Source organism: Mustela erminea, chromosome 9 (assembly GCF_009829155.1).
Source record: "Mustela erminea isolate mMusErm1 chromosome 9, mMusErm1.Pri, whole genome shotgun sequence".
Classification (NCBI taxonomy): Eukaryota; Metazoa; Chordata; class Mammalia; order Carnivora; family Mustelidae; genus Mustela; species Mustela erminea.
Genome location: NC_045622.1, coordinates 101,317,691 through 101,345,575, shown reverse-complemented (window position 1 = coordinate 101,345,575; position 27,885 = coordinate 101,317,691). Strand labels below are relative to the sequence as shown.

General features: G+C 47.9%; 1 protein-coding gene across 1 annotated transcript; it reads right to left on the bottom strand.

Annotated features, from left to right (window-relative positions):
- Nucleotides 1-530: 530 nt before the first annotated feature.
- On the bottom strand, nt 531-13,227 carry SERPING1 (serpin family G member 1). The gene is made up of 8 exons (XM_032358678.1): nt 13,113-13,227; nt 12,494-12,571; nt 10,619-11,051; nt 8,733-8,867; nt 6,188-6,391; nt 5,858-5,997; nt 2,069-2,288; nt 531-1,038 (listed from the first exon to the last, which is right to left on the bottom strand). Exons 2-8 carry the CDS (start codon nt 12,545-12,547, stop codon nt 785-787), a joined length of 1,440 nt encoding a protein of 479 aa, XP_032214569.1. The 5' UTR covers nt 12,548-12,571; nt 13,113-13,227; the 3' UTR covers nt 531-784.
- Nucleotides 13,228-27,885: the final 14,658 nt, after the last annotated feature.

The window sequence follows — 27,885 nt, the reverse complement described above, 5'->3', positions numbered from 1 at the left end:
CTTCTTTCTGGGGCATCTGGGTGGCTTAGTCAGTTGAATGTCTGCCTTCGGCTTGAGTCATGATCCTGGGGTCCTGGGATTGAGCCCCGCATAGGGCTCTCTACTCAGCAGGGAGCATACTTATCCTTCTCCCTCTGCCTGCCATAATCCCTGCTTGTGTGCACTCTCTCTCTGTCAAATAAATAAGTAAATAAAATCTTGGGGTAAAAAAAAAAGCTTCCTTCTGAGGCCTTTCTTGGACCTCTGCCATTGCAGGGTAGCCTGCTGGCAGGATGCAGGAGTCATGCAGAGGACAGCCAAGGTGTCCCAGTTGAGGCCATTATACATCAGCCAACCCCCAACTATTACAGATGCACGAGGAAGCCCAGGGAAGGTCAGCCAGGTCGAACCAGGTCAGCAAGACCACTCAGCCAATGGTTGCTATTTGAAGCCACAAAACTGAGAGTGACTTGTTACACAGCAATACTAGCTTTTACAGGGGCCATGGTTGTTCCCGTCCTCTAAAACTGAAAGGTAAGCAAGAGAGGAAGTCATGGTCTGCCAGGTTTTATTTGTAGAGTGTGGTGAACTTGAACCAGAGGAAGCTGTGGAAAGTACTTTGGGGAGCCACAGGGAAGGGATGACAGAAGTAGGTCCCTTCACCAGACCCCGAGTGAGCCCTTCACGTGAAGAGCGGGAGACACCTAGGGCGAGAGGTGGCCGTGGGGCCAGTCCAGGCAGGGCTGCCCCTGGGAGAGTGAGGCTGGAGGGGGACAGCTTGCCTTAGCCTGGTGCCCTGCGGGTCTCAGACCCGGGGGTCATACACCCGCCCCATGAAGACAGGGAACCTGTGCCGCTGGTCCCAGAGCAGGAAGATGAAGGGCTGCTGTACTTCGAAGACCAGCAAATTACGGGCCACAGAAATCACCGAGGCTGCCGCCGCCTCCACCCCAGACTCTGTGAGCTCCAGTGTGGTCTGGTGCTGCATCGCGGAAACCTGAAGATCCATGTCCTCGGTCAGCCCGCACAGGTTGAGGTCGTAAAGAAAGTCAAAGAAATCTAGATCATAACCAAGACAAAAACAAAGAGTTAAAGAGCAGCAGGAGGGGTGCCTGCCTGGCTCAGTCGGTGGAGCCTGTGACTCTTCATCTCAGGGTTGTGAGTTCGAGCCCCATGCTGGGTGTAGAGATTACTTTAAAAGAAAAAGGAAAAGACAGACCAACATGAAAGCCTCAGCTACTGGAGACATCTGTCCTAAATTTTTGGAATTGGTCCCAAGTCCCAGTGTTCTCTTTGTCCTCCTCCCCTGCTTGTCACGTTATATATTGTGCCTTCTGGTAAGAGTTCATGGGATCCTCTATCAGTGGGCCCATTTTTATTCCCACCACCACCTTCTCTGACGAGGTGAGAGGCCTTGCCCCACCCGCCAAAGAACCCTGAGAAATGATGTCCTTGTTTCCAAGGACCCCACAAGTGAGGTCATATATCAGAAAGAGGTCATGTTTTATCAAATGAGGTCATATACAAGGATGTAATGTCATATACTAGGAAACCAGTTCACCCATCAGAGAGTCAAGTTCTATCACAGAAAATAAAATGCTACATCTGGACATGAGGTCAAGATCAGGAAGTGAGGCCAAAGGTTAGGTAACAGAGTGTTGCCTCCTCCAAACTCAGAAGGGTCCAGACTGTATCATCCAAACAGCTTCTTGCATAGCCCACAAAGTGGTTGAGTGTTATGAATGGTCCTGGGGAAGGAGTGTCTATGACTTATCCTGGTCACCTGTCCCAGTGTCTTTGTCACAATGAACCACGGTAGAAAAAGTCGAGCTGGAGACCTGGGCTGGTGTTCTTGCTCGCTTCTAACCAGCCCAGGGGACCTTGGGTAAGTCAGGTAAATTTCAAGTCTCACTTTCCTCAACGATCCAATGGGAAAACAGCACCTTCCCCTGTAACTCACGGGACTGAGGCATGACCTGACATTACGGGTGTATACAATACTCTAGAGAGGGCTAAACCACGCTTTAAGAACAGCCCCACCCCACCCCACCCAACAGCCGAGGAGCAATCCTGAGCTGCCAGGGCTCACTCAGTTTCTCCATGATGGTCAGCATGTCCTGGTTGCTCTTCACTTTGATGCGGGGCAGCGTCAGGAGGGTGGGCTGGAACTTGCTCATCTCCAGCTTCTTCATGATGGCCTTGAAGACAGCGGGGTTGAGAGCCTTCTCCAGGTCTTCAAGACGGTGTTTTATGCTCTGAGGCATCAGGATCACCAAGCTCAGGTTGTGGGAGAGCTGCAGCTGCCCCACCTGGAGAACAAGAGACACACCTTATCCGTCTTCTCCTGGATCCCACCCCCTAAGTTCCAAGGCTTATCTTCTGTCTGCTGCCACCGTTCATGCTATCGCAACAAGCCACAGCTGGACCTGGGCTCCCAAGCTTTATGACAAAATGAGGAAGGCAGCTGGGTGGACAGTGCTGGTCTAATCCCATGCACATGAGATATGGAGGAAGGAGTATGGCTTTCTGATCACACAGGCCGAGGATGGCACCCTGACTCTACTTCTGACTAGCTAGGTAATACAGGCAAGTGATTGACTCTATCTGAACCTTGTTCCTTCCCCTTCCAGTGTGCTGTGTATCAAGTGTGTAACAGGCAGGGGCACCTGGGTAGCTCAGTTGGTCAAGCGTCTGCTTTCGGCTCAGGTCGTGATCCCAGGGTCCTGGGATCAAGCCCCACATTGGGATCCCTGCTCAGCAGGGAGCCTGTTCCTCCCTCTCCCTCTGCCCTTCTCACAACTTACGCGCCTGCTCTCTTTCTCTCTCTCAAGTAAATAAATAAAATCTTTTAAAAAAAAAAGATTTTATTTTTAAGTAATCTCTACACCCAATGTGGAGTTTCGAACTTACAATGCCAAGATCAAGAGTCTCATGGTCTACCAACCAAGTTCTCCAGGGGCCCTGGTGCTTTTAAAGACTTTTTTAAAAAGATTTTATTTATTTATTTGACAGACAGAGATCATAAGTAGGCAGAGAGGCAGGCAGAGAGAGAAGGAGAAGCAGGCTCCCTGCCAAGCAGAGAGCCCGATGTGGGGCTCCATCTGAGGACCCCAGGACCACGACCCGAGCTGAAGGCAGGCTTTAACCCACTGAGCCACGCAGATGCCTCCTTTTAAAGACTTGATGGCTCTTTGCAGCCTACAAGATTAAGTATAAATGTCTTAGTGTAGCATTCGTGATTGTGGACAAGCCAATCCTAGCCTACCGTTCAAGCTTGCCATTAAAAGGACTTCCAACTGGTGGTCAGACAAAAGTATGACACAGGTATAGGACCCATGGGTCTAATATATATGGGTTCTCAGTTTGCCCCAGTGGATACTTGACAATGTCTAGAAACTTTCTGGTTGTCACAACTGGAGGAGAGGGGACTCACAGGGCTGCTGTTATCTAGTGGACAGAAGATAGGGATGAGGGGCCCCTGGGTGGCTGCGTGGGTTAAGCCTCTGCCTTTCGCTCAGGTCATGATCTCAGGGTCCTGGGATCAAGCCCCGCATCGGGCTCTCTGCTCAGCGGGGAGCCTGCTTCTCCCTCTCTCTCTGCCTGCCTCTCTGCCTACTTGTGATCCCTCTCTCAGTCAAATAAATAAATAAAATCTTAAAAAAAAGAAAAAGAAAAAGAAAACAAGGATGATGCTAAATCCTGCACGATACCCAGCAATCGTCCTCCTAACAAAGAATAATCTAATCCAAAATGTCAACAGTGCCAACAGGTCCTGTGCACTGACCTTGAATCTCGGACCAAAAGGTTACCATGTTGTGGTCTTGACTTTTCCAGCCGGTAACCCGACCATACCGGAGTTGGTAAGTCTAACCACCTTGGTTGGGTAAATGCTCTTAAGTCCCAGAAAGATTCAGAATTAAGTACAGGTATGAGAAAGTAAACCAACTCCACAGTATTTTTCTTTTTTTTAAAATTCCCTTTTTTTTTTTTTTTTTTGACAGAGAGTGAGCTTGAGAGCATGAGCAGGGGGAGGGGCAGAGGGAGAGGGAGAAGCACACTCCCCACTGAGCAGGGAGCTCGATCCGGGGCTCCATCCCAGGACCCTGCGATCATGACCTGAGCCGAAAAGGCAGATGTGTAACTGACTGAGCCCCCCAGATGTCCCCCAACTCCATGGCATTAACATCAGGGTACACTGAGGGTAATCTGTGTGTCTTATTCAAATAGTGCTTATAATTTTTTAAGAGAAATCAGACATACTAGTTTTATGCTTTGAAGCGAAAAGGTATAGGATAATTAAATGGGAGAAGGATATTGAGATGCTGGTGGACAGCTTATCTACCCTTCGAATTTAATTTTTATTTTGCAGTGGCCTTTGAGGCTGGGAAGATATGGCCAAGCAGGGCTGTCATTCAGCTCTGATGGGTAGCTGACATGCTTCAAAAGAAAATCAAGTACACTAAACTTACCCATGCCATTCTGGTTCTGCAAGTTAGGAGTGGTCAACTACCAGATAGGCATAGATGGGTGGGCGGAAAGGTGCGTGAAGGATTCAGAACGGTCAGAGGTAACCTTTTCTCTGAAGCCTTCCTGGGCACCCCTAAGTGGGTTGTACCCTTCACCACCGTCCAGTGACTTCATTCATTTATTCAGCAAACCTATAATGAGTACTTATTACATGTGGTATTGTTCTGGGCCCCCAGGGATAGGAAACAGGGCAGGTGAGGTTTCTGTTCCTCGGGGAGAGACAATATCTCAGGGAGACAAACAATACTGTAATAAAATAAGCAAATAAACAACCTAATTTCCGATAAAGAGAAGTACCATGAATATAATCAAACAGGGCAATGTTTCAGAGTGAGGCAGGGCCCACTTTAAGAAACAGGAAGTTCTCGGGGCTCCTGGGTGGCTCAGTGGGTTAAGCCTCTGCCTTTTGGCTCAGGTCATGATCCAGGGTCCTGGGATCGAGCCCCGCATCGGGCTCTCTGCTCAGCAGGGAGCCTGCTTTCCCCCACTCTCCCCTCCCTGCCTCTCTGCCTACTTGTGATCTCCCTCTCTGTGTCAAATAAATAAATAAAATCTTAAAAAAAAAAAAAAAAGAAGAAGAAGAAGAAGTAGGAAGTTCTCGCCATAGAGGTGACCTTTGACGTGACACTCAGGAGTGCAGAAGGAACAAGTTACGTGACAATATGAGTGAGAAAGGGTCCAGGCGGAGGGAAAAGTTAGGGAAATCTCCCTCCCAAGGTGGACCAAGCCTGGCACTACATCACTGGGTATTCTCCCAATGTTTTCTATCTCCTAAATCTGTGTCTTGCTGTCCTAATAAGGCAGAAATATCTAGATATATCTAGAAATAACTAAAATCTTCTGGGATCCACAGTCAATCTTCCCTCCCTCCCCATCCGCTGAAATTTTACTGCTCCATTTCTGCAAAGGAACGTAAGTCATTTACCAAGTGTACACGCGTCCACACCTACCACATACATGAACACACGTCTACACCTTCCCAGATGCGGGCACACCCACGCATGCATGCGTTACAGGGGCACACAGACACACAGGACTTGCCAAGCCGCCAGGGGCTCCTGGTGGGTTGACGGGAAAGAGATACAGATGAACAGACTCACTTCTGGCCGTTCGACGCTGTAGAGATGAAGAAACTTTAGAATCCTGCTCTCCAGCCTAAAATAAACAATGCCTGCCTCGGCCAAGCTAGAGAGGGGAGAAGCACAAAAGACAGGGTAGAAATACAGATGGAAGGAGTAGACATGATGAATTCGTAAGGGTGTAATACTCCAAAGCGATGGGGCCGTAGCAGGAAAGACATCAGGACCCGCCAGAGGCTCTGAGACAAGAGTGGGAAGGGCCGAGAACATACCCTGGCCTTCAAGGTCGGGTCATTGAAATGGGCCACGGGGTATTTCTTGCTGTTCATCATCGACGCTTTTATCACAGAGGATTTGAGGTAAAAGGGCTCCATCGAGGTTCTTTTTGGATCAAATGTTGTCTTCCACTTGGCTAGGGGGAAGGAGAGAGAGGGTCACTCTAATGCCGGTGAGAAAGGATGGACACGATTGAAAAGCCCCATTAGAAGGGGGTGGGCCGGGCTCGGTGGGATCCAGGTGTAGAATTCGGGGTTGGGTGGGCTTTGAAGCCAGGAGAGAAAGGAGTCGGGATGGAAAGACTACTGGGTCCAGGGCTCCCTTACCACTCAGGTAGACGGCATTGAGGAGGACAAGGCGGGTGTCAGAGGGCAGACTTTCCAGCAGCCGTGTGATCTTGTGGTTGGTCTTCTCTGCCACCCAGGCATTGATGAGTTCCGTGTTGCTATCACTGTCATTTCCCAGGACTCTGGGGCTGCTGCCATACAGGCTCTGAGAGGCATTCACAAAGCCATCGCGTAGGACCAGGTCTGGGAGGAGGGAGCAGGTGGAGAGAGGGAAGCATGAGTCCCTCAGACATTCTCTCCCTTCTAAGAGGATGGGAGGGAGCGTGTTTCCTACTGCTTTCAGCTCACTGCAGCGAGCACAGCAGGTTGGAGCCAGGGGCCAGCCCACTCCTCTTACAGATACAGCAACTGAGGCCCCGAGAAAGCAAGCCCTGGACTTAGGGCAGGACCCCTCCTAGGCCTTGGCTGTCTCTCCTTGCAGTGCACCTGTGGCTTGGCGAAATAACTCAGATACTAACTTCCATCTGCCAGTGTTTTCCCTTGTTTCTTCCCTTAATTCAGCAGGGAACCCACTCTGCTTCCTGGCCTCAGTGGAAGCTCATGGAAAGACTTTCTGGCTTTTGTTCTCCAAAGGTCAAGTCCACTAAAGAAAACAGTGTTTGAAAGAAATTTTTCCTGGACTGCACAGATAATATCGAATGCAGTTGTATTCTCTAGCAATCTAGCAAGACAGAGGATTAAGTTGATTTCTAGCAAATAAGTAAACGCAGTGTTTCTTGATCACCTCCAACACAGCTTTTTTCCCATCTCTAAAAGAGGGTATTTTTAAAAATTTTTTATTTATTATAAACATATAATATATTTTTATCCCCAGAGGTACAGGTCTGTGAATCGCCAGGTTTACACACTTCACAGCACTCACCAAAGCACATACCGTCCCCAGTGTCCATAACCCCACCCCCCTCTGCCGACCCCCCTCCCCCCAGCAACCCTCAGTTTGTTTTGTGAGATTAAGAGTCACTTATGGTTTGTCTCCCTCCCAATCCCATCTTGTTTCATTGATTCTTCTCCTACCCACTTAACCCCCCATGTTGCATCTCCACTTAAGAGGGTATTTTTTTTTTTTAAAGATTTTATTTATTTATCAGAGGGAGAGAGGGGGAGAGAGCGAGCACAGGCAGACAGAATGGCAGGCAGAGGCAGAGGGAGAAGCAGGCTCCCTGCTGAGCAAGGAGCCCGATGTGGGACTCGATCCCAGGACGCTGGGATCATGACCTGAGCCGAAGGCAGCTGCTTAACCCACTGAGCCACCCAGGCGTCCCCAGAGGGTATTTTTTTTAAGAGAACCAGGCTGGTGGGTTTTTTGTTCCTCCCCTCCCCCTCCTCCTTCTTCCTCCCTAGGTTTTCTGGTTTGCTTTTTGTTTGTTTTTTAAGATTTTATTTATTTATTTGTCAGAAAGAGAGAAAGCACAAGCAGGTGGAGAAGCGGGCAGAGGGAGAAGCAGGCCCCCCTGCTGAGCAGAGAGCCCGATGTGCGGCTCCATCCCAGCACCCTGCGATCATGACCTGAGCCAAAGGCAGCCGCTTGACTGACTGAGCCACTCAGCCGTCCCTGTCTTCTGTTTTCTACAATGAATGATATTGATTTTACAGTTGAAAAAAAAAACAGAAAATTTTTTTTTTCCTTTTAAGGGGGCGGGGGCAGGAACACCTGGGTGGCTCAGTTGGTTTCATGTCTTCCTTTTGCTCAGGTCATGATCCCAGGGTCCAGAGATGGAGCCCACATCGGGCTCTCTGCTCAGCAGGGAGCCTGCTTCTCCATCTGCCCGCCGCTCCCCCTGCTTATGCTCTCTGACAAATAAAATCTTTTAAAAATAAATAAATAAAATAAAGAGGGAGCCGATGAGATCTTTAGCTTTCAAACCTTTTTAAGGAGCAGAACTGTCCTGAAAGAGTCATGTCTGAAGCCCACGGTTAAAAGGGCTCTGGTTGAGGCCGGGTGAGGGCTCAGAGCCCATCTGGCTCTATCTGCTTCCCACAGGAAGTGGTACCCCCACACCCACTCGGCCTCCCCAATGCCCCTCGGCTCCCATCATGACTCCTGAAGCTGCTCAGCAGAACCCCAGGGCTCTGGGGAAGAAAATTTGAAAATACGTGTATCAGATCATTTTGGAAGCTTGTTAATCTTATTATATCTTAATAACGTAATATACGTAAATGACCAAAAATTCAAAGAACACAAAAGTACAAAAACTAGAAGCCTCAAGATTCCTCTGAGCCAGTTTAACAAAACACTGTTTATCTTGAGCTCTCTGGTTCTACTGATGAATGAAAGCAGGAGGACATTCTTATTTTAACAAGCGCTGATGAATGGAAAGGACTTGCCCAAGGTCTGGGCCCTCCTGCTCTCCCTGACACAAAGGACGTTCCTGCTGAGGCCCTTACCTGTTCTGCAGTCCATCCTTGATGTCCTAGCTCTAACATGCCCTCTGTCCTCTTTCCCCTCTTTCTGAGGCATCGGGTCCTCCTCAGAGTCCTCTCAAAGTCCTGCTGGGCAGCCGCTGGCCTTTTCCGGGGTGCTCACCTGGGCTGTGGAAGATCTGAGAGACTGCGGTGAAGCCTTTGGATGTGAAAGCCTTCAGGGCCTGGTGGACACAGGAAAAGTCCTCGGGGTAGGAGAGGAGGCTCTCCAGGTTTCTCTTGGTGCTGTTCCCAGCCCCTGCAACAAAGGGCAGAAATGAGGGGGGGCGGGAGGGGGTTGGAGGACTGGGCGTGACAACCGTCATTAGGACAAGGATTGAGGGACCAGGCTGGCATGGGTCAGGGCAGTGGGGTTATTTCCTGCTGTGGAGGGGATCACCAATCATCAGAGCGGGGACGACTATTTCTGAAGACAATCCAGAGGTCAGAACGAAAGCACTGGGGAACGATGATGAATCATCCCAGTTAGGCTTTCCCAGGACTTCGAATCCTCTCTGTTTTCTACCCAATTTCAACCCCACACTTCTACCCAATTTCATCCCAGAAAGCCTAGTCCAATCACTGCCTGTTTCACACGATGGTTGAGTTGGTTTGGGTTTACACAGGTTTGCACTGCGGGCAGGGACACTAGCTCACTGTTAAGGGGAGAAATCAGAGGATCACAAAAGAGCATGGAGAGTCAATACCCCTTGAGTTATTCATTTTCAAATATCTATTGTGCCCATTTTCCCTGTGGTAACAGAAACAACTCCCAGAGCACTTACTTGGTTCCAGGCATCACAAGTGATCCTCCCCTATGAGCTCACTGTATCTTCACAATACTTCCCTTTCACAGAAGGGTAATTACTCTCCCTATTTACAGATGAGGAAACTGAGGTTTAAGAGCGTCAGTGATCTGCTCTACTCAGGATCCCAGAGTTAAGTGGAGAAGGGAGACAAGATTCGAGCCATACAGTCTAGGCAATAAAGAAATCTGCCGGGCGCCTGGGTGGCTCAGTGGGTTAAGCTGCTGCCTTCGGCTCAGGTCATGATCTCAGGGTCCTGGGATCAAGTCCCGCAGCGGGCTCTCTGCTCAGCAGGGAGCCTGTTTCCTCCTCTCTCTCTCTCTCTGCCTGCCTCTCTGCCTACTTGTGATCTCTCTCTGTCAAATAAATAAATAAAGTCTTTAAAAAAAAAAAAAAAAAGAAATCTGCCGAAGTCAATCCACTGCAACGTGCCTCCCAGGGGACACCTCGCAGTTTTGGGGGTTCCTAACTGGAGAGTGTAGGTAGAGCTTTATGCCATGGGAACATCTCTCAGGAAGAGGGAAGACAGGGGATTAACATTTTTTGACCTCCCTCTAAGCCAGGCTCTAAACACTCTTCTTTCTTTCTTTCTTTTTTCCTTCCTCCCTTTCTTCTTAAGCATTTTATTTATTTATTGCGAGAGAGATCACAAGTAGGCAGAGAGGCAGGTGGGGGGCGGGGGGGTTGGGAAGTAGGCTCCCTGGTGAGCAGAGAGCCTGATGTGGGGCTTGATCCCAGGACGCCAAGATCATGATCTGAGCCGAAGGTAGAGGTTTAAACCACTAAGCCACCCAGGCGCCCCTAGTTTCTTTTTTGAAATATAACCACTTCCATTTCACACCTGAGGACTCAGGCTCAGAGATGTTAAGTAACCTGCCAAGGTCACACAGCCAGTAGGCAGCATTAGTAGGACTTTACTCTCTGTCTATCGCTCATGGTTTCATCTTCCTTGCTGCCGTACCCTGACACAAGGCTAAGGACTTCAACCCTGTTTTATATGTTCCTGCGTAGTCCATGGGGTTTTGTAAGCAAGAGAGCCTGTTCAATCACTGTTAAGTGAAGGAATAAATGAATGCTCACCTCCCCCACCAAAAGTAGCCCAGGTTTATGGCCTTCCCCCCAAGGCATGGCTTTGTAGGCACCTGGGTTGGGGACCCTCATTGGAGGATCCAACATACAACTGGGAGAGAACTTAGGTTCTTACCAAGCAGGACCTGGGTTAGGAGGCTGGCAATGCTGAACGGAGAAAAGGCCATGTTGGTCTCTGCCTTCTTCGTCGCTGAGAAGGCATGGTAGAGCTTCACAGAGAAGTCTATCAAAGCCTCCCTCAACTCAGACTCTGCCCAAGGAGTCTCCAACTCAGAGCAGGAAGTGACAGGCTCTGGGCAGAGGGGCACAGTAGTGGGCTGGATGGGTTGAACAGTGGACTGGATGAAGGGCTCAGTGGTGGCTGTAAGAGTGGTATTGGCTGTTACGATGGTTGAGTTGGTTGGCGACAAGGTGGAAGAGCCCATGGCGTGTTCAGTGGATGGATTCTTGGTGATCTCTCCCTCTAAGATCTGTCCTGCGCTTTCCTCTCGCCAGCTCTCTGCTGTGGAGCTGGGGCTAGTAACATTCGGATTTGAGGAGGCTCTAACCTGTGATTCAAGAAACTGAGTTTCATTTTTCCTACCATGAAGCACAGTCAAAAACTCTCAAAGCACTCACACTCAAAGCAGGAAGGGAAGGTGGGGATGTGGAAAAAATCCTGTACCAGAGACTGATTCCTGGGAAAGCCTGGTGGGTAAGGGACCTGCCCTGAAGCTGCCACCCATTAGTTCCTCTGAAGAAGGGGCAATGCAGGAGCCAATGTGGGTTGAGGCAGAGGTAAGGGGTGGGCAGGGACTCTGTTATCACTGAGGAATTGCTGCCATAAGAGCAGCTGCTTCCCAGACTTCGGAGCTCAGAGTCCATTGCCATTTATTTGTGTTCTTGCAATTTCTTTAAGTGTCTGCCTATCTTGGCTCACCTGCCAGGCCAGCAGAGAGATTTGAGCTTCTGACCCCTGCATGAGAACAGTGGTTTTTCCAACTGTGGGTGGCAAGCCATTAGAGGAAACCATCAGCATTCTGGAAGGAAGGAAGGAAGGAAGGAAGGAAAGAAGGAAGGAAGGAAGGAAGGAAGGGTGAGTCAGGAGGGGATGGGAGTAAGGAAGGAAAAAGAAATAGTATAGACCAGTGGCTTTCAATCAGAGACAATTTTAATCCCTGGAGACTTTTGGCAAAGCCTGGAGGCATTTTTGGTTATCACAGGAAAGGGAAGGGAATTGGGGGTAGGGCAGCGATGTTAATGGCATCTAGTGGGGAGAAACCGGGGTAGGGCAAAACATCCTACAATGCACAGGATAGCCCCTCATAATGAATTTTCCACCCCCCAAATGTCATGGTTTCTGGGTTGAGAAAACACGTGTTCTCCCATTTCACTGATAAAAGAAACCAATGCTGAGATAGTAACAAGCTCAGGGTTACCCAGAAGCTGCTTGTCTGACTGTGATTCTAGATCCCTCGCTAACCACGGTAGCACCTACAGATTCTCTAAGGGCACTCCCCAGGCCAACTTCCACACACTACCCTCAACAGATAGCCAAAGCAGGAGTCCACCTTCCCCCCGACTCCCAAACTCCCAAGCCGCTGGGACCTCTCACTGGGATCCTCCCCCAACCCTCCACGCAGACCCAGGAGTCAGCTGCCTCTCCTGGCGTTTTGACAGGTGCAGCCCAGGAAGGACTTAGGTCTCCGCAGCCAGGGCCCCACCGCACAGCTCAGCTCCAACCCCTTGCTCTTGGATCACAGAATGCTGTCCATCTTCTGGCTCTCTCTGGCCCTTCCGCCTTATTCTCCACTTTATAAACCAATACAGGTAGGTTCGGAGAATCGACTTGCTCAAGGCTGGGCAGCGGGCCGGGATTAGAACCCGGCTCTTGCCTCGCTCTCTCTGAACCCCGGTGCAAGGACCACACTTGCTGATCCCAAGAGGCGCTCTCCTCATTCTCCGGGCCCACAACGGTTAATCCTCAGCCCCCATCAAAGGGGCCACTCACCCCAGCCAGCAGCAACAGCAGCAGGAGGGTCAGCGTGGTCAGCCTGGAGGCCATCTGGGCGGCGGCGTCAGCCCGGACCTGCGGAGCCAGCCGGCTACGTTGTCAGCGCCGAGCCCTGGGGTCCTGGGGGCCTCCACTTGACTCCCCGGTCTCCAGCCACCACCCTGAGCCCGCCCCCATTCCATTCCGGGACTTAGCCCCTAAGCACGAATTCCCTCCTCCTCCCGCTCCCCCGCCCACCTTCTCCCAGGCTCCTCCCCCTATTTTGTTTTCCCCGAACTGCTTCCCTTTCCCGGCACCCGCTGGCCCTTCCTTCCCCCTCCCAAGCCCGGGTCTCCATACATCTGTTCCACCCCGAGAGTCCTGCTTCAGTCTAACAATGACGACCAGAGGCAGCGGGGGCAGGGGAGGTCCAGAGGGGGCTGGGCACCACAGCTCGGGCGGGAGCGGGGGCGCCCAGGGAAGAGGGGCACGTGGGGGCGGAGGGTAGGACAGAAGTCTTCGGTGGAAGCAAGACTAAAGAAACTTCAGAGATAAGAAAGGGGGGCAGGAAACTCGGGAAAGGAGGAGATCAGGACACCCCGCTCCCAAAGCCCCCACCCCCACCATATCACCAAACCTGCTCCAAACTCCCGGTGGCTGGACAGCTTCAGCGCGGACTGCGCGGACAGTCCCACAGGGTCAAGGAGGTGGGGTGTGCGGTGGGGTCGGTCTTGGCTATTGGCTGGCCCGGGACACTGCCCGGTTACAAATTAAGGATGATTGATCGCTGATGTGAATTCCCGTAAATGAGGATGGGCCGGACCCCTCCGTCGGGCCTTTGTGGGCCGGGCCTGAATTCAGCCCGAGCCCCTCGGCAGGCAGCGGAGGGTGGGGAAGCTTGGGTAGAACGTCTCAGCTCCAAGGAACCGACGCTCCTCTTCCATCGTCATGGGTTCTGATAAAAACTGCGGAGACCCAAAATGTGCTCTGTAGGTGACAAGCAGCCGACTTTTCGGGAATTGCTCTGCTCAGCTAATCCTCAAAGTGACCCTTTGGAAACAGGTCCCATTGAGCCCATTTGATAGTTTAAAAACCTGGACCTTAAAGCAGTTAAACGTCTGGTGGGTGATCACCCTCCCTTGGAAAACAGCCCCGACTGGGACCTAAATGGCCTGGAGTCCTAACCTCCACCCCCCTCTCCCCTGTGCTGTGTGGGTGTTCTGTTTCTCCTGTCGGAGACTCCCAGCCAGTAGTTACCCCTTTGTGAAGCAGACAGCCTCTGAGATACCCAGCCCAGCAAGCTTTCCCCTTCATGTGAAAAGCCCACAGCTGGGGCAGATGCGGTGGGTGTGGGGGGCCATGGCTGGGAGCCAGCAGACCTAGCTCTGAGGCCTGGCTAGACCCTCAGTTGTTTCCCCCTTAGCACCTAACTCTCTTCACAGGGTTGCCAGATAAAATACAGAGGCCCAGTTAAATTTGAATTTCAGATCAACAACAACAAAAATTCTTTGGAAGGGTGTCCCATGCAATACTGGGACATAGGTTAAAATCTTTTCTCTCATTTAGCTGAAATTCGCAATGAACTGGGCATTCTCATCTTACCTACTAAATCTGGCAACCTTACCTCCTTTGCAAAGCAAGGAAGTGTCTGATGATATAATATAATAATATAGCTCTAGAGTCCTATGATCATCTCACTGGTGGGCCTGTCCTGTTTGGAACAGTCAGGAAAGTTAGCTTCAGAACTGCTGTTTGATGGGCCTGACCAAGGACAGAGGATAGAAAAGGTGTGTGTCTCCTTGGGGATCATTGGAAAGGATTCACAGAATCTCTGCACCAGCTTTATCAGTGCTCCATTCCCTGTGCTGACTTGGGAACCTTCTGAGCCATGGGGAAGTTCCTTCGGCATAGAGACACACACAGTGCCACTTCCCCAACCCCAGCTGGGGGCCTGGAAGGCTCACTAAGCCTGTGGATTCTGGGAAATGGGCCAGCCCAACAAAAAGAAAGTGGTGGAAAGCAAGGTCCTTCATCCTTAATAATTCTCATGACAACTATGAAATGGGTGCTAATAATAATCTCCTCTTGAATTTAAAAGAGAGAGAGACTCATAGGCATTAACTGGTCCACCCAACATCACCTAGCAAGTAAGTGAAGAGCCGGGCTGTGGATCAAGTGGGTCTGAGCCACCAGTCCTGTATGAACCCCTGTAAAGGACTGACCTGAAGCAGGCATCAGAATGAACGTCCTCTGGCCAGCTGTAGGAGTGTGGCGGTCTGTGGACCCATCTCATGGTGGACAAGACCCAATGGAGAGGTTTCCCTGGCCTTTGGGTCGGTCTTGTTCCTCCATCTTACTGAGGATGGCCACTCTGGACATTTAGAGGATGTCTCTGCTTTTTGGAGACTCTCCTGGCTGAGGAAGCTGGTACTGAGGCCAGGGATATCAGCATTTTCCCCCAACGCGAATGGCCTCAGGTTGACGCAATCACAAGGTTTGCAGAATTTCTCACTAGTATGGGTGTTCCGAAAGTCAGTCAGCTTAGGGTTGTGAATTAAGTCCTTCCCTCAACCCTGGAGGCAGTTCTAGGGTTTCTCTGCCTTGAGAACCTTCCCTGATGGTGGGGACCTCTTCCCCCTGTAGGACATGTACATGGCTTCTGCCACTGTGGGCTTCCTGGAGGAGGTCCAAGTTCTCATTAAAGCTCCTTCTGCCCTGAGAGCATTTTGTTAAGCTTTGAGTGTTTTTCGTCAGGCGTTTCCTCAGATAGTAAAAGTACGAATTACTGTGGATGGACTCTTTCTTAAAAACTATACACCTGTAGTTCCTCCTCTGAAGAAAAGTGATCCAAAACTTGGAAATAAGGCAGAAGAATCGGGGTCATCTTATTCTCAGATCATGGGGAACTGTTCGAGTGACTGTTTTCTTATTTCCCCCATAGACAGTAAACGAATAGGCCGGGCATTAAGGCTTCAGCTTCTCTTCAAAACCCTGCTGAGAAATACCACTGGAGGGGAAGAAGAGTCGCTCTGACTTCTTATTTACTTCTTATTTACTGTGATTGTCTGTAATGTCAGATGCTGACCTGCCCAAATGGATAAGACACACAGTTTTCTGTCTGCTATTAATGAAGGTAAAATAGAAACATTTGGAAGAGACAATAATGATAACCCCAAAGGTTGGGGTCTTTTTGCATTATAAGGCAGTAGCCAGTTCTGCTGCTAACTTAGCCATGTTCTTCCAGAATTCTCTTTTTCACTGAGTGCACGCGCACCCACACACACAGTTTTTTGCGTCCTTCTTTGTTTTTTTGTGTGTTTTTTTAAAGATTTTATTTATTTATTTGGCAGACAGAGATCACAAGTAGGCAAAGAGGCAGGCAGAGAGAGAGGAGGAAGCAGGCTCCCTGCTGAGCAGATAGCCCGATGAGGGGCTCCATCCCAGGACCCTGGGATCATGACCTGAGCTGAAGGCAGAGGCTTTAACCCACTGAGCCACCCAGGCACCCCAAGTACCATGGGCTTTGTTCCATGTCATTACTGGCAGCTGTATCTATTCTCCCGAATGGCTGCCTGGGACTTCACTGTACGGATGTATCACACACTATTTTTGGATCTTATGCTGCAGGACAAATGGGTTGATTCCCAAACCCCCTGACTGCATGTTGGTTCCAGAAAGCACTCTCTTGCCTGCGCACTTTTACACTTGTTACTACTCAGGAGCTTAACCAGTAGCCTGACTGCTACATTTCTGTCTCTAACCTTTGACTCCAGCTCTCTGTTGCCACCTCTTGGGATAGAAGACCAAGGTTTGGATGATTGGCTCAGCTGTCAGTTCCGTCCTCTTCCGACTGTGATTTCTCATTTTGACCTGCTGCTTCTGTTTCCACGCACTGCCCCAGGGCGTCCCCTGTCCCCGGGATGCCAAGTGGACTTACCCATCCCTCATTCAACTGTGTCTGACAGGGAACAGGGAGCCAACATCCTAGTCCTGCTTCAGTTGGGCATGGAGCCCATATGGTCCCTTACCCAGTTAAAAACTGTTCTGGGAAGTGGGGAGCCTGGGTGGCTCAGTCAATTAAGCATCTGACTTTGGCTCAGATCATGATCTTGGGGTCCTGAGACTCCACTCAGTGGGGAGTCTGCTTCTCCCTCTTCCCCTGCCCCTCCCCCCACTCATGCATGTGCACATACATTCTCTCTCTCAAATAAATAAATAAAAACTTAAAAAAAAAAAGGCAATAAAAACTGTTCTGGGGGACCCGGCTGCCTCTGTTAGTAGTCATGCAATTCTTGATCTGAAGGTTGCAAGTTCAAGTCCCATGTTGGGCATAAAGCTCACTTAAAAATAAATAGATAGAGGGGTAAGTAGATAGATATGTAGGTAGATAGATTCAAAACTGTTCTTTGGGGTGCCTGGGTGGCTCAGTGGGTTAAGCCTCTGCCTTCGGCTCAGGTCATGGTCTCAGGTCATGGTCTCAGGGTTTGAGCCCCACATGGAGCTCTCTGCTCAGCAGGGAGCCTGCTTCCCTTCCTCTCTCTCTTTGCCTGCTTCTCTGACTACTTGTGATCTCTGTCTGTCAAATACATAAATAAAATCTTAAAAAAAAAACCAAAAACCTGTTCTTTGCTTCAACATCTAAAATGCAATTACCATTGATTGCCTTACAAGCCATATAAATATCTCATCATCGAGGGGTGCCTGGGTGGTTCAGTCAGTTAAGCTTCTGACTCTTGATTTTGGCTCAGGTCATGATTTCGGGGTTGTGAGATCAAGTCCTGAGCCCTAGGTCAGGCTCCGCATTAAATGGGGAGTCTGCTTCACTCTCCCTCTCCCTCTGCCCCTCCCCCACTCATTCTCTCTCTCTCTCTCTCTCTCTCTCTCAGAAGATAAATAAAATCTTTTTTAAATCCAGAACAGCAGGATTTAAATCCATGTCTGCAACACAGAGGAACAAACCCCTTCCTCTTTGTCACACATGATGCTGGGGAAGAAAAGTATAGCCACTCTTCTATCGGAGAAAAATTACCGTTTGTTGTAGATACATATTGGATGATGAAATTTTTTTTTTAAGTTTTTATTTGTCTTGGGGCACCTGAGTAGCTCAGTGGGTTAAAGCCTCTGCCTTCGGCTCAGGTCGTGATCCCAGGGTCCTGGGATCAAGCCCCGCATCCGGCTCTCTGCTCAGCGGGGAGCCTGCTTCCTCCTCTTTCTCTCTGCCTGCCTCTCTGCCTACTTGTAATCTCTGTCTGTCAAATAAATAAAAAAAAATCTTAAAAAAAAAAGTCCTGCTGTTCTGCTTATTAACTATCTAAGGGAACTTCTGGGAGGAGTCAGAGTTCCAAATCTGACATGGGGTTGTGCTGTCTCTCCTGCAGGGTCACTCTGGGGATGAAGTTAAGATAGGTTTGAGAAGCACCTAAAAGTTGTTTGAAAATGACAGTGCTTGTGGTTAGAGTCTTACTAGCAGCTTTTGAAGGGTGATGACTGATTTCTCCTAATGTTCCAGAAAAAGCATCTTTTTTCTTTCGCATTAGAATGGTCATAAACTCGTTGTTCATAGATGGAATTCTACCTAAAGGGTGGGTTTGTTTATTGAACAGAGCATTCCTGTAGGCCCCAGACTTTTGTTTTCGTCCCCAGTGAGATGCTAAGAATCTGACAGGGCTGCCTCTAGTCTTTGCATTTGTAAGGTTAGAAACAAAACATAGTGACATATAATTTATAATGAAAATTATATAAGACAAATATATAATTTAACAAAAGATTATAAAGTTTGCATCCACTGCTCACTACCCAGTTCAAGAAATAGAAATGTGGCTGGTAGGCCAGAAGCATCCTGTTCCCCTCTTAATCACACCTCTATTCCCTACACAAAGCTGTGACCCAAATGAGACAGTCAACCAGTTCTTTACTTCTCTTTATTTTATTTTATTTTTAAAGGTTTTTTTTTTTTTTTAAGTAGGATCCATGCCCAGCATAGAGCCCAACATGGGGGTTGAACTCTCAACCCCAAAATCAAGAGTCACACACTCCACCAACGGAGCCAGCCAGATGCCCCTCATTTTGATTTTCTTGATTACTAATAAGATTGAGTGCTTTTTCAGGCTCATTGTCCATTTGGACATTTTCTTTGGTGAAATACCTTGGGGCATTCAAAGTTGTTTCTTTCTTTTTTTTTTTCTTTAAGATTTTATTATTTATTTGAGAGTGAGCACAAGCAGCGGGTGAGGGGCAGAGGGAGAAGCAGACTCCTCGCTGAGCAGGAAGCCCAATGGAGGGCTCCATTACAGGACCCTGGATCAGGACCTGAGCTGAAGACAGACACTTAACCGACTGAGCCACCCAGACACCGCCATCAATGTTGTTTCTTTCTTCTTCTGGCCACACAGGTGGACCACATTTCCCTGCTTCCTTTGCAGGCCCGTGAGCTCATGGAATGCAGGTGGACAAGGTGAGAGCCTAGGCGTGGCCTTGACAGATCCCCCAGCACGAGACTCCCTTTTCTCCCTGCTCTTCTGGCAGGACACTCATGTCCAGGATGACTTCGGTGGCCACATGTCGATGACAGTTGAGTATCTATCATCTGGGGGGATCTGGGTGACTTTGTGGAGCCGAACATCCTCTGATCAGGAATATTAATTTTGGACTTTACGTGAGCAAGAAATACAATTCCACACCTGCGATCCTATAAGGCACAGAGATTTGGGGCTTAGCTGTCCTCACTGTTGGTTCATTCTAATAACTGCCCATTTTTCTATTAAGCCTTTTCTTTTGATTTAGGAGTTCTTGGGGATGCAAGTCTTCTGTCAGTTATACATGTTGCAAATACTTTCTAGCCCGCAGTCCTTCTTTTCATTCTATCCATCCTGGGTTTTAACGAAAATTCTTTATTATAGTATGATAAAATGCATCACTCTTTTCCTTTATTATTAGTGTGATTCTGCATTTGTCCATAAAACTTTTCTATCTGGGGCTAAGAATGTATTCTTTGGTTTTGTTATCTAACTTTTTATTTTATTTTATTTTATTTATTTGACAGAGAGAGAGATCACAAGCAGGCAGAGAGGGAGAGGGGGAAGCAGGCTCCCTGCTGAGCAGAGTCCGATGCGGGACTCGATCCCAGGACGCTGGGATCATGACCTGAGCCAAAGGCAGCGGCTTAACCCACTGAGCCACCCAGGCGCCCTGTTATCTAAACTTGTAAAAAGGATTTTACTTTTAGGTAATCTGTACTCCCAGCGTGGGGCTTGAACTCACAACCCCGAGATCGAGAGTCAGTCACATGTTCCACTGACTGAGCCATCCAGCATCCCCGCCAGCCCCCTTTTTTTGGTATGGTGTGAAGTCGGAATACAACTTTGTTTTCTCTCTGTGGATCTGTGAATATCAGACTGTGACAACATCATTTTTAAGTTGTGATATCTGGTAGGCCACATCCTTCCACTTTCTTCTTCTTAAAAAATGTCTTTGCTTTAAAAAAAAAATGTTTTTGCACTTTTGAACCCTGCATCTTTCTCAAGAATCAGCTTGTCAGGTTCCACAAAATAAAACAAACAGAAAATCCGTTGGGATTTTAACCGGTATTACTTGACTTCTGTAGATTCTTTGGGAGGAGAATTGACAACTCTTTCAATTAATCAATATATTACAGCTTTTCAGTCTTTGTACCTTCTTTATCTCTCAATATGGTTTATATTGTTCTCTGTAGTTGTATTCCACTGGTCTTTGCTCATTTTGTTCCTATACTTTACGCTGTTGATTTTATGCTGTTAAAACAGGTTATATTGTAGTTCAATCTGCTTCATTAAAAATAATTTTGGGGGCGCCTGGGTGGCTCAGTGGGTTAAGTCTCTACCTTCGACTCAGTCATGATCTCATGGTCCTGGGATCGAGTCCTGCATCGAGCTCTCTGCTCATCGGAGAGCTTGCTTCCCCCACTCTCTCTGCCTACTTGTGATTTCTCTCTGTGTGTGTCCAATAAATAAATGAAATCTTTAAAAAAAAATAATAAAAATAATTTTGGGGCCACCAAGGCGGCTCAGTCGGTTGGGTGTCCGACTCTTGATTTCAGCTCGGGTCATGATCTCAGAGTCCTGGGATCAAGCCCCATGCTGGGCTCTGAGTTCAGTGCAGGGTCTGCTTGAGTTTCTCTCTCTCCCTCTGCTCCTCCCCCTGCTCATGCACACATGCTCTCTAAAATAATAAATAAAGCTTAAAAAAAATTTATGTGTGTGTACCTAGCTTCCCCTTTCTTCTTTTTATGCAGCAAGACCAGTTGGGTGTTTTGTTTTGTTTTGTTTTTTAAGATTTTTTATCTTGGGGGCACCTGGTTGGCTCAGTCAGTGGAACATACGAATCTTCATCTCAAAGTCGTCAGTTATTTGGAAATGAGCTCAGTACAAGCTCTTCACTCGGTTAGAGGCAATCTGGGATTGCCAGTCGTTGGTCCCTAACAATTCCACCTTTCTGACCCCTCTCCATCCTTCATCCGGAAGAGTGAAAGGAAGAAGATGACCCAGGACAGGAAGAGCGGGTTTGAAAAGAAGCCTACCGACTGCACCCCGGTGTCACCTGCTAACGTCTGCTGAGGCTGGGGGTGAATGTAGGGTACACATGAAGGTGTCCTTGCTCTTCAGTCAGAATTCTGGCCTGTCTTGTGAAAGGCTGCTCTTCCATTTCTGGCCCATGTTACTTCCTTTCTGCCTCCCACCTGCCCCACAGCAGACGCTCAGTAGATAATTGTGGAATGACTGAATGACCAAGGTCCTTTGATATGCGCCATCAAGGACTCAGACTAAATTGTCCCATCAGGCCTTCTAGCAGCTCTTTTCTCCTACACACCCATCCTGACAGTCACTTCTTTCTGGCAGCTGCCCCCAGAGGCTGGTGATTCCTGTTACCTCCGTTAAAGAGCTGATAAGACTAGAGGGAAAGAAACAAAGATATGATGTGGGGAGGGGGGAGACCAAGCCCTCCCCCAAATTCCAGAGACACTGCTGTGCCAGGAGCCCATTAACAATTCAAGGTCAAGGCATTTTCTTTACTTCCCCCATCCCATCCACCCCCACCCCAATATTCTCCAGTCCTGCTTTCCTCCCAACTGCTAGCGCCAAGTTATCCTCATTTTCTTACAAAAAACGCCACTTCATTAAACAGACAAGGCATTTTAAACATTAACCTCTGAGGCCTACATTGACCTGTAGAGGGCACAAAAATGATCTTTTTGTAAAAATTTTAAAATATTGCAAATAGAGGGGGCACCTGTTGGCTCAGTCGGTGGAGTGCATGACTCCTGATCTCAGGGTTGTGAGTTCTAGCCCCATGTTGGGGGTAGAGATCACTTAAAGACAAAATCTTAAACAAGAAAATCTCTTTTAAAAAAGAAAACATTGTGAATAGGGCTGCTTTGATGCTTCCTATCCAAACCCACTGGATTCTGTCATCGCTTAATTTCATCCCTGGATTTACCTGCTTGGTTTAGGATTCATCTGGGATTCAAACCCGGCTCAGGCTTTTAGGGATTTATTTATTTCTTTTGAGAGAGAGTGGGAGAGAGAGAGAGCACAGTCTTCTCATTCAGTCAGATGCCCTCTAGGACGTTTCTAGCTCACCCTTCAGGCCATGCAGCAGCTCAGACAAGTGGCAAGAGCTCCCAGCTCACAGAACTCTACCCCTGTCCACATTTTCAGAAGCTACATTTTCATCTCTCACCACCATTCTCATCTGCCACTGGGAGAGCTGACCAGGAAAGCGGACCCACTGGTGGCTTGGGCTCTCCGGCCTTTCTTCTCAGCCTCTCCTCCAGGGAGGCTAAAATGGAAGGAAAGAACAAAACCCTGGGGGGGAGGGGTGGCTGGAGCCCCTTCTCTCCACCTTGGAGGTGGCCTCTGATCAGGACCTGGTTACCTGGGTGACAGGAGGTGGCCTCTGATCAGGACCTCGTTACCTGGGTGACAGGAGTCGGTCCTCAGACCTTGGCGGAGGCCCCCTAGTCAGAATGCCAATTTACTCTTCTTCAAAGCTCCCTCAATTCTTTATTATTTTTCTTTAACAAGGTGCTGCCGCCTGGATTTAAAGGAACTGGGTCCTTTGTTGGCCTTTCTGAATGTTTTTTTAAAGCAGTGTTCTGATGGAAACAACCCTCCTCCCCACATCTGAAGTAGTTTCCTCACAGAGCTTAGGGCTTGGCTAGAGTGGGCTGTGCGTAGTCCCCCTGGAGAAGGTCTACCCGCCCTTGGGGACAGGTCATTCAATGTGCTGGAGGAACCCAGGTGCCCCATCACAAAATGTCCTGAAGGGCCCAGAAGGCTTAGGAATTCCAGTCCTGGCTCCAGGAGGCTTCATCTCTAAAATGAAGAGCTTTTATTTCTGCCACATTTTAGACATCCATGCACTTTCATATTAGTTGTAGACCCAACTGTGTCCCGTCCAGCCCAATTCCTCGGTCAAAGCCCTTACTCCGAGTGTAACTGGATCTACAGATGGAGTCCACAGGAGTTGGTCAAAGTGAATGAGGTCATAAGGGTGGGGCTTGAATCTAATAGGACAGAGGCCTTATAAGAAGAGGAGGAGGCAGGGGCACCTGGGTGGCTCAGTGGATTAAGCCTGTGCCTTTGGCTCAGACCGTGATCTCAGGGTCCTGGGATCGAGTCCTACATCGGGCTCTCTGCTCAGTGGGGAGACTACTTCCCCCCACTGCCCCCCACCTGCTTCTCTCCCTACTTGTGATACCTCTCTCTCTTTGTCAAATAAATAAATAAAATCTTTAAAAAAAAGAAAGAAGAGGAAGAGAGACACATGAACACCCCTTCACTGGAGGACACAAGAAGTGTGTCTACAAGCCAGGGAGACACCTCTCACCAGACCTCTTCCAGCGCCCTCCTGATCTCAGACTCCAGAACTGAGAGAAAATATGTCCATATTATTTAAGCCGCCCAGGCCACGCTATTTTGTTACAGTGGCCAGAACTGACTAATGCAATATTAAGGCTTATTTTGTCTACTTGAATACACTTACATAAAAAGGACACTTGACTTTTCCTTTGTAATTGGAAAATCAGTAATACTCACCATAAATAAATAAATCAGGGCCAACTGGTACGGAGCCTTGAGCCCAGGATATTTTTAGGGGCCTAGAAAATGCTTTAATGTAAATTTCTTTTAAAATCAGAAGAAAAAAGAAATACAATAATGAGCCTGGATTATATTCTTATTTTTACCAATGCAGTCAAAATATAATTTATTTTTATTTATTTATTTTTATTGTATTTATTTAAAAAAAATTCTTCCTTTCTTTCTTTCCCTCTTTCTTTTAAGGAAGGAAGGGACCCACCAAGGTAAAAGTGTCTAGGACCCATGAAAGTCAGGATAGAACCCTGGAATGAATGTACCTATAGAAGAAACACAATGAAAATGGAGTGATGTCACTAACTTCTAGCAGATTCTACCTGCTGAAATTTATTTAATTTAATTTAATTTAATTTTTTTTTAAGACAGACAGAGAGGGTACCTGGGTGGCTCAGAGGGTTGAGCCTCTGCCTTTCACTCAGGTCTTGATCTCAAGGTCCTGAGATTGAGCCCGGCATTGGGCTCTCTGCTTGACAGGGAGCCTGCTTCCCCTCCCCTCTGCCTGCCTCTCTGCCTGCCCCTCTGCCTACTTGTGATCTCTTTCTCTCTGTGTCAAATAAATAAATTAAATCTGTATTTTTTTAAAAATTTTATTTATTTATTTATTTGACAGAGATCACAAGTAGACAGAGCAGCAGGCAGAGAGAGAGGGAGGAGGAAGCAGGCTCCCCACTGAGCAGAGGGCCCGATGCAGGGCTCAATGCCAGGACCCTAGGATCATGACCTGAGCCAAAGGCAGAGGCTTTAAGCCACTGAGCCACCCAGGCACACCAATAAATAAAATCTTAAAAAAAAAAAAAAAGACAGAGAGAGAGGATGAGCAGGGGTAGGAGAGAAGCGCAGAGGGAGAGAGAGAATCTCAAGCAGACTCCCAGCTCATCGGGGAGCTGATGTGGGGCTGGATCCTATGACCCCAAGATCATGACCTGAGCTGAAATCAAGCATCAGTTGCCTGACTGAGCCACGCAGGTGCCCCTGAAATTTCTGTATCTTCTGAAATTTCTGTATCTTCTTTCTGTGCCTCCTTAGTCCTTATTGAAAAAGGAGATTAAGATGTATTAGGCATTTAGCTAGTAAAGACCTACTAGCCCCAAATTGATACTTTGTCTTTGAGAAATCAAAAAGTATCAAAAGAAGTGGAAAAAGCAAAAGCTTTTTCAGTTTGTGATTTTTTGTTATCTGTACACCCAGAATTTCTTGACACCCCTTCTGTGAGTTCATCCAGTATTGGGGAGACACTGGGTTTGATGATGATGATGGTGTTGAAGATGATAATGTTGGTTATTATATCCCTGTGGCCCAGATTTAGTACGAATGCTTCCTGTATTTCAGGCCCTGGGCTAGAAATTTTCATATTCAAATCTCACATAATCCTCACAAGGACATTGGGAACATGGCATTATTATCTCCATTTTACGGATAAACTAAAGCTTAGAGAGGTTAAGTAACTTGCCCAGAATCACTTAGAAAATGTCAGAGCTTTAAATCCAGGGCTGATTGGCTCTGAATCCCAAATTCTTAATCCCTTGGTTACACTTCCTATTTTTGTTTCTCTCTTTGCCATTAATTTTCTTTAAAAAAAAAAAAAAAAAACATGTTGTAGGGGCATCTGGGTGGCTCAGTCGGTTGGGCATCTGACTCTTCATTTCAGCTCTGGTTATGGCCTCGGGGTCATGAAATGGAGCCCTGAGTCGGGCTCCACACTGAGGGGGTGTCTGCTTGAGATCCTCTCTCCCTCGTCTTCTGCCCCTCCTCCCACTTACATGCTTGTGGGTTCTCCCTCTAAAAATAAAATAAAATAAAATAAAATAAGGTTTTATTTATTCATTTGAGATAGAGAAAGGGAGAGAGCATGGCAGGGAGGAGGGCAGAGGGAGAACCAGGCTCCCCACTGAGCAGAGAGCCAGACACTGGGCTCAATTCTAGGACCCTGGGATCATGACCTGGAGCCAAAGGCAGACGCTTAACTGACTGAGCCACCCAAGTGCCCTACCCAAAAAAACCATAGAAAAACACATTGTATTTGTTTATAGCTTTGAATGGATAGTTATTCACGTAGTATAAAGTGGAAAGTAAGTCTCCTTCCCACCCCATTGGAAGATAGTTTTCCTCACCAAACTGAGGAACTACTCATCAGTTTCTCTTTCTTCCTTCTTTCCTCCGTCCTTCTTTCTTTCTTCCTTCTTCTTTCTCTCTTTCCTTTCTTTTAAAATTTTACTCATTTACTTGGGCCACCTGCGTGCCTCAGTGGTTTAAAACCTCTGCCTTCGGCTCTACCATGATCTCAGGGTTCTGGGCTGGAGCCCCACATTGGGTTCTCTGCTCAGTAGGGAGCCTGCTTCCTCCTCTCTCTCTCTCTGCCTGCCTCTGCCTACTTGTGATCTCTCTCTCTGTCAAATAAATAAAATATCTTAAAAATTTTTTTTACTCATTTACTTGAGAGAAAAAGAGAGAGCACAAGCAGGGGCTTGCTGCTTATGCTAAAGAGGGGCAGGCAGAGGGAGAAGGAGAAGCTGATTCCTCACTGAGTGGGGAGCCTGACACAGGGCTCTCTCCCAGGACTCACAGTTGGCTTCTCCTTCTCAAGAGTCACTTGCTCCACCAACTGAGCCGGCCAGGCGCCCATAAAGGAAGAATATTTTATTTTTTTAAGATTTTATTTATTTGACAGAGATCACAAGCAGGCAGAGAGGCAGGCGGGTGGGGGGGAGCAGGCTCCCTGCTGAGCAGAGAGCCCAATGTGGGGCTTGATCCCGGGACCCTGAGATCACATCCTGAGCTGAAGGCGGAGGCTTAACCCACTGAGCCACCCAGGGGCCCCAAGGAAGAATATTTTAAATTTTAAATGTTATTCATTTTTGAGGTGGTTGACGAGAGAGAAAATCTCTAAAGGCCTGATACACAAGGGAAACCATTTTATATTTCTTTCTAAGTCAACATGACTGTATATAAACTTTGTTCAAACCCAAAGCCTGATTTATGGCCGGCCACACAGACATTATACATCTGCTTTGTGAATGAATCGCCTAAGGAAAACCATCTTGTCCTGGAGATACCACTCAACGCTCCCATTTCCTGCATTCCTCACAACAGAACTTGTGATTTCTGCCTATATGCTAATTGATAATCTTTTGAGCTTTTACAAGATGTAGAAGGTATATAACCTGTAAAATCTATTCCTTCTCCAGAACACTTTCTTCCCTGTGAAGAGCATGTTTCCCCAGTTAGCTGTCTTAACTTTGGATGGAATGAAACTTTCTTTTTTTAATTTTTGTTTAAAGATTTTGTTTATTTGACAGAAAGAGAGGGAACACAAGTGGGAGAGGGAGAAGCAGGCTTCCCACAGAGCAGGGAGCCGGATGCAGGGTTCGATCTCAGGACCCCTGGGATCATGACCTGAACCTGAACCGAAGGCAGATGCTTAATGGACTACGCCACACAGGCTACCCAGTAAGAAATTCTTTAAAAAAAAAAAAATGTTCATAGTAATAAAAATAATACTAAAAAATATTTAAATGATTTCTGATGCCTGTCCAGGAGCGAATGTGCTGGGTTGGAGGAAGAGAGATGTCTGAGTTTGTTTCCTGAGAGCAATGGGAATACTATGTTCCCAAATAGGAGAACCCTTTTTCCTTCTGTCCGATCTACTCATTGGCCATGTGTTCCTCCACTCTACAAAGTGTCTTGCCCCGGGTGCAGCACTGCAGAGGCTGCATTCCTTTCCTCTGTCTTAGAGGGACGCCTGGGTGACTCAGTGGGTTAGGCCGCTGCCTTTGGCTTGGGTCATGATCCCAGCGTCCTCCGATCTAATCCCTCATCGGGCTCCTTGCTCAGAAGGGAGCCTGCTTCTCTCGCTGCCTCTGCCTGCCTCTCTGCCTGCTTGTGTGTACTCTCTTTCTGTCTCTGGCAAATAAATAAAACATCTTTAAAAAAAAAAATAGCCTTAGAGCTCAAGGACAAGAGACCCCACGTTATTTACTTATTTAAGATTTATTTTTAAGTACTCTTTATACTGACAGTTCCAAGATCAGGAGTCACATGTTTCATCCACTGAGCTGGCCAGGCATCCCAGGGACCTCACTTTCTCATCAGGGTGTTTCCCAAAGGCAGGGCCTGGCACTCCGTAGTTAAATGCTAATTCACGAAGATAAATGATCAGACGTAGGTTCAGATGCCTTTCTAGCCTCACCTTTCCGACAGTTTCCTCGTCACTTTTAGCATCTAAAAGATGCTCAGCTAGTTTACTGAATTGAATTAACAGACTTAATCATTCTGCAAATA

What these genes read in the sequence shown, in the direction of transcription:
- SERPING1 (XM_032358678.1), bottom strand. Translation starts at nt 12,547, where the DNA reads ATGGCCTCCAGGCTGACCACGCTGACCCTCCTGCTGCTGTTGCTGCTG. An exon ending in CCTAACCCAGGTCCTGCTTG is followed by an intron (nt 8,868 to 10,618) that starts GTAAGAACCTAA and finishes CCTTTGTTGCAG; the next exon opens with GGGCTGGGAACAGCACCAAG. An exon ending in CAATGCCGTCTACCTGAGTG is followed by an intron (nt 5,998 to 6,187) that starts GTAAGGGAGCCC and finishes CCTTCCCCCTAG; the next exon opens with CCAAGTGGAAGACAACATTT.